The sequence below is a fragment of the Larimichthys crocea genome, chromosome VII (genome assembly GCF_000972845.2).
Source record: "Larimichthys crocea isolate SSNF chromosome VII, L_crocea_2.0, whole genome shotgun sequence".
Taxonomy (NCBI): domain Eukaryota; kingdom Metazoa; phylum Chordata; class Actinopteri; family Sciaenidae; genus Larimichthys; species Larimichthys crocea.
In genome coordinates this window covers 26,352,979-26,358,967 of record NC_040017.1, presented here as the reverse complement: position 1 = coordinate 26,358,967, position 5,989 = coordinate 26,352,979, and the positions used below count along the sequence as shown (strand labels likewise).

The window sequence follows — 5,989 nt, the reverse complement described above, 5'->3', positions numbered from 1 at the left end:
GAGCGAGACACAGCGCACTTCAAAATAAGAGTCACATGGGCCAATACAAGATATTATGAGCAAACAGGACTTTTAAATATGGATATATGGATGTTATGTCCATAAACAAACAAAATATATCCGTATGACACGTTTTAATTAGCTACATTAAGAATTAACTTCACATTATATAATACAAAAAAATAAAAATACCACAATAACATTTGAGCATTTGATCACAGACCCTAATTATTCTACAAAATAATTTATTTGTGAATATAATTAGTTTTTTTTTTCAATGTGACAAGCCTACTCTTTTATTTTGAAGAGCCAGTTTATCAGTTGCTCTCGCGGAATTGACGAAACATCTTCTCGCCGCTGTTACTATAGCAACAACATCTCCGAGCAGCTCCGGCTCGTGATCATTGGAGGCGGGAGAGACGAGATGAACACACACACACACACACACACACACACACACACACACACACACACACGTGTTAAGCTCGAGTTTCTGAGCACAGAAAGGTGATCCAGGTGTCACACGTTACCTGAATTATTCAGGTGTGTGGTTCAGTATTGAGGCAGAGCCAGAGGTTGAACCCCCCAAAGACTGAAGTCAGGGGCAGCACACGGGGTGGGAGACTTCAAGAGATTTCAAGAGATTCAAATATGAATTCTAACATGTGTCAAAGTTTAAAAAGCTGAAAGAGGTCAGAGAGGTCGTATGAGTCAATATGCAATATACAAAAGTTTGTCACAAACTGACTGAATCTGTTTTCTGCTGTGGAGTTGGACATTTGAACATGGGGACCTATGGAGACTGACTCACTACTGGAGCCAGCCTCAAGTGGACGTTAGAGGAACTGCAGCATTTCTGCACTGGCTTGTTCTAAACATGCTCATGTCAGCAGACAGCTCACACTGTTTTCAGATGATGTGCTTGTTATTGTTTTACAGATACTCACACCGTGACTAAAAATGAGGCAAAATGACATGACTGATGGTTTTATAATATCATAAGAAGTCTTATGGCTCTAAACAGCATCACCATGGCAGGGCCCAGATCTTAAGTCAGGTCGTCGTCCTGTTGGTGTAAAGGCATGGAGTTATTTTTGTCTGTAAACACACAGAGCATCGAGCCGGCTTGTTTTGTGTGGTGTGGTGTGAGCTCGCCTCGTCTGATCCAATCGTGTTTGGAAACTGTGGAGGTTGGTGGGGAGTATTTCTGGGCCTGGGCAGGGTTCAGTTTAGTTATACATTTACTGATTACACATGAGAACACGTTTGTTAGACTCATTAGTTCAGGCGTGCTGTTTTGTTATTAAGTTGTAGATTTACATAGGGAGGTTTTTCTTTCTCGCACTTGTGCGCCCTTTGTTCCCTTTTGCCTCACCTCCTTTTGTTAAAACAATTTGAGCTTTTATTTAATAAATACCTTTTTGTTTATCAACCACGACATCTGTTTTTTTTATTTTTATGTTACTTCTTCATACCCTTAATACTGTGCAGCATGTTCTGTGAATGGAGCACACACTGTAGTTGTAGTTCCTGAGTTTGACCACTGGAGGTCAGCAAACACACACACACACACACACACACACACACACACACACACACGGAGAAAATCAGATCACCAATGCGCATGCGTGTAGTGCGCAGCGTGGTTGTTGTCGTCACGTGACAGCTGGTGTTTGAGTGTTTTGTTGTTAAATGATGAAACGTTTAGAAACAGCTGAGCTGACCTGAGATCAGCGTGTTTGTGTGAACCAGCAGTCAGTCAGTGAGTGAGTCCGTGTTCAGACTGTTCGCAGATCAGTGTTTAAACTCGTTTTAACGTCAGTCTGAGCTACGGAAGGAGGAAGTGGACTCACGGTAAGTTTTTATTATTATTATATCATCGATCAAACTTATTGTGAAGAACTGTGCTGCAGTCAGCTGATCGTGTTTGTGTTTGTAATCTATTACAGACTGTGGTGTAATCTATTACACCGTGACAGCAGCTACACACATTTATGTTTTTACTGTAACCAGCCTTTATTCAGTTACTGAGTTTACTGGAAAACATCTGAGTCTGTCAGTGTTTTTTTAATTGATATTCATGAACACGTCCTGCTTTTACATACTTAGATAGATAGATACAGTAGATTTATTTATTTATTTATCCCAAGCTGGGAAATTTCAGTGCAGCAGCAGCATTACACACAGTGACGATAGACAGCATAAGAATAAAAATATAAAGAACAAACTATACATAATAAAATATCAAAATAGCAATAGTAAATAAAATATATTGTATATATATAAAAGTATATACAGCAGATTGGCAGTGTAAATAGTGCATAAAGTTAATCTGTATTGATCTCAAACACAAAGTGTCAGGCACAAAAAAAAGTGTCATACCTCATGTGCAATATTTGCATAATTGCTTTTACCATTTGCTATGCAAATACGAGCAAGATGCAGCATTCACTTTTTATGTTTTTTTTCTTTATATAGCATCTATATTTTATTTGTGTTTATATTGTGGTTTTATCTTTTGTCTATACTGTCCTATTACCTATATTAGGACCAGTAATAATAAAACGTCTGTCGTACAATGACAATAAAATCTTTCTATTCTATAAATTCATAGATTTCATGCTTCAGTGTTTCATCCAGAAATCTGTAAGGGCTCCTCTCAGTGATCAGAGGTCACAACATCTCTGACTTCTACATTAGACCGATGTGTTTTCTCTCCGCAGGCTGTTTTCAGTATGCGGCGACAGAGAGGATCTCACCTGGGCCTGCTGCTCCTGGGCTCCCAGCTGATGCAGGTGGGCCTGGACAACATCCCCCCGGTCACGCTGGCTGTCCTGGGACTCAACGTGTACCTTTACCTGTTTCCTGCAGCTCCACTGATGCAGGTAAAACACACACACACAATGTTCACAGTGAAGAGAGACATTTATTAAGTCAGTATGACTGTAACTGTCTGTCCGTCCTCAGGCCTGTGTGAGCGTCCAGCAGGCGTACTGGTACAAAGACTGGCGTCGCCTCTTGCTGTCTCCACTGCACCACGCGGATGATTGGCACCTCTACTTCAACATGGCGTCCTTCCTGTGGAAAGGTATCAGGCTGGAGCGGCGGCTGGGTGGAGCCTGGTTCGCCTACCTGCTGTCAGTCTTCTCTCTGCTCACCGGATTGGTCTATCTGCTGGTGGAGGCAACGTTAACAGAGCTGACCCAGGATCAGTCCTACAGCATGGCCTGCGCTGTCGGCTTCTCAGGTACACACAGTTTAAATGACTCCTGATTTTTCCTCTCCTCCTTGTTTACTAACTGTGACTGTTTCTAGGGGTCCTGTTTGCTCTGAAGGTGCTCAATAACCATTACCACCCCGGAGGTGTGACCTATGTGATGGGCTTACCTGTGTCTAATCGCTATGCCAGCTGGGCAGAGCTGGTGCTGATCCACATAACATCACCTGGGTGAGTTACCAGTCAGAGTCCAGACACACTGTAGCAGAGCTCTAGCACATGTTCAGGTGATGCTATGAGTTAAAGCGTCCACCAGGTGACAGTGTTTCATTGGTTAATCTGTCCTCTGCCTCTCCAGGACCTCGTTTGTTGGTCACCTGTCTGGAATCCTGGTCGGTCTTCTCTACACTGCCGGACCGCTGAAGACCATCATGAAGAAATGTGCAGGTCTGTATGTCTGTGCAAAACACTGAGTCTGAGATATGTGAGTCCACATAAAGATCTTTGTGCCTCAGTCTGTCTGTATTTGTTTTCAGGGTTTGCGGCTTCGAATGGATACAGCTCCGGTCCCAGTGCATACTACACCTCTGCAGGTAGAACCAGAACCGCAGCAGCTCTGAGCTCAGTCCATGAAATGATGATGACAGAGGAACGTGGAGGAAACGACATATTCGTGAACTTTCATCATGTTTTGTGTGTCTGCAGGCTACAGCGGCGCTCATGGAGGATACTCCGGATACGATCAGCATGCGCCAGGTCACACAACAAATCCTTCAGCACCTCACATGGGTGGACTGACGGAGGAAGAGCAGCTGGAGGCAGCCATTCGAAACAGTCTGAATGACAGAGGTAAGGGGAGGAAAAGCTTTATCCACTAAACGTCTCCCTAGATAAGAGTGTGTAAATTCATTCATATTTAATGTTTTGTTCTTTTAGGACAAAACAACCGGAGAGATGCTCCTCCTGCTCCTCCTCCGTACGGTTTCAACCTCTCCGATGAAGCGAGAGCTGAGGAAATCCGGCAGAGGAGGCTGAGGAGGTTTGACAGCTGAACTGTCAAATAAGACAGAAGAGAAGGTGACGAGACAGAAGAAGCCCGGTCCAAACTCTGCTTCCTCAGGCTGAGGAAGAGGTCTAACCACACAGAGCTCTTTCACTGTGTGGTTCTTTATGTTAATGTGCCTCTGAGTGTTCCCAAAGAGTTCATGTAAGCTGTGGAGAGCTGCTTTAATGCTGCTTAGACACTTAAGTGTTCTGATTGACAGCTCCTGATGGAGAACTAAGAGGAAAGTTTAGGAGAATCTGTAATTTTCTGTTGTTACAGCACTTAAAGTCGGACTGGAGATCATATTAGATTCTAGTTATGTAAACCGCCAAAGAGGAAATTCTTTTTCTCCATCCAGACCACATCAGACCAGGTCTAGGTATCATATTTAGACTAGTCTGGACTAGATTTGACCGAGTAGATTAGTGAAATCTTTCTCCATGTAGACCAAGTCTGCTTAAAACCTCGCACACATCATAAAACATCGTAATGCCCGACGTGCAGAGCTGGATTTGTGTCAGTCGGCTCTGATCTAGTGTGAGTGCAGCAGTTTTGACTTCTGTGGTCTGGAGAGAGAAAAGCTGTGAATTCTGTCCTCTCTTTGAAACAGTGCTTTTAAACTTCAAAAGGCGATATTGAGGAAACTTGTGGGCTCGCTTCAGGCACCAACGAAGCTGGAAGTTAAATTTTTAATGTGGACGAGCGGGTTCGGCCTGAATGATGCTTTTGAACTTTGAGCTCTCTCCACGCTGTTTCGTGACGTCCGGACTCATTCCTTCTTTCTTTTCAGATCACCAAAAACACAACTCTGTATTGTGCTAAACACTCATACATAAGCATCAGCAGACTGCCACAGCTGATGGACGTCAGACAGCATCAAAGGGTCGCATCGTCACGGAGGCCCGGCTGTGATAAATGAGTCTGTGAACCACGTTATGTATTAATGATGATATTAAAGACTGTCAAACACGTAATGAGTACTGTGAGTGATGTTTGAGGTAATAGATTACTTTAAAGTCGAGATGTCCAACAACATATACTAAATCATAAAGATAATAATTATGATGATTATAATAATGCATTTTACTCATAGGCGTCGACAGCCACCCTGCAGGCACGTTTAAAAGGGAGTGGCAAAATAGCATTAAAGCAGTAACAGACAGTTAATACAGTAATTATATAAAACATATAAAATCTTTATCAGAGCAGAACTCAGTGTGTTTGGAGGTGGGAAGAGAACGAATATAACAAATGTCTTGTGGGAGAGTTACAAAGGTGGTGGAAGAACAGCAGAAGAAGTGTACATGTATGTAGATACGGCCTTAAAGGTGAGAAGCAGGATCTGGAGATCACTGCGGTATTTAACAGGAAGCCAGTGAAGCTGCTAAATCAAATCAAATCAATTTTATTTGTATAGCACCAAAGTCACAAAGTACATTTGCCTCAGAGGGCTTTACAATCTGTACAGGGAGTGACACCCTCTGTCCTTAGACCCTCGGTTCGAGTGAGGAAAAACTTGCCCACAAAAACTTTTAACAGGGAAAAAAGGTGGAAGAAACCTCAGGAAGAGCCACAGAGGAGGGATCCCTCTCCCAGGACGGACAGACGTGCAATGGATGTCACGTGTACAGGACAAATCAACACGAACATATTGTACAATTACAGTGAATGATAAAATGACCACAGTAGCAGATATGGTAGTGATGTGAAGGATGAAGGGATGTTTT

General features: G+C 42.9%; 1 protein-coding gene across 2 annotated transcripts; it reads left to right on the top strand.

Moving 5' to 3' along the window:
• Window positions 1-1,637: 1,637 nt before the first annotated feature.
• On the top strand, window positions 1,638-5,236 carry LOC104927793 (rhomboid-related protein 4). 2 transcript variants are annotated; one of them, XM_019271394.2, is made up of 9 exons: window positions 1,638-1,854; window positions 2,724-2,885; window positions 2,968-3,247; window positions 3,316-3,448; window positions 3,576-3,664; window positions 3,754-3,810; window positions 3,923-4,066; window positions 4,154-4,294; window positions 5,053-5,236. In XM_019271394.2, exons 2-8 carry the CDS (start codon window positions 2,736-2,738, stop codon window positions 4,267-4,269), a joined length of 969 nt encoding a protein of 322 aa, XP_019126939.1. In that variant the 5' UTR covers window positions 1,638-1,854; window positions 2,724-2,735; the 3' UTR covers window positions 4,270-4,294; window positions 5,053-5,236. The 2 variants fall into 2 exon arrangements, with proteins under 2 accessions (XP_019126939.1, XP_019126938.1); XM_019271393.2 differs by having other exon boundaries at window positions 4,154-5,236.
• The last annotated feature ends 753 nt before the right edge of the window (window positions 5,237-5,989 follow it).

Bases quoted from the DNA above. Each gene is read 5' to 3' on its own strand.
- LOC104927793 (XM_019271394.2), top strand. From the start codon at position 2,736: ATGCGGCGACAGAGAGGATCTCACCTGGGCCTGCTGCTCCTGGGCTCC. The intron at 2,886-2,967 runs GTAAAACACACA...GTCCGTCCTCAG, and splicing joins CTGCAGCTCCACTGATGCAG to GCCTGTGTGAGCGTCCAGCA. The intron at 3,665-3,753 runs GTCTGTATGTCT...ATTTGTTTTCAG, and splicing joins CATCATGAAGAAATGTGCAG to GGTTTGCGGCTTCGAATGGA.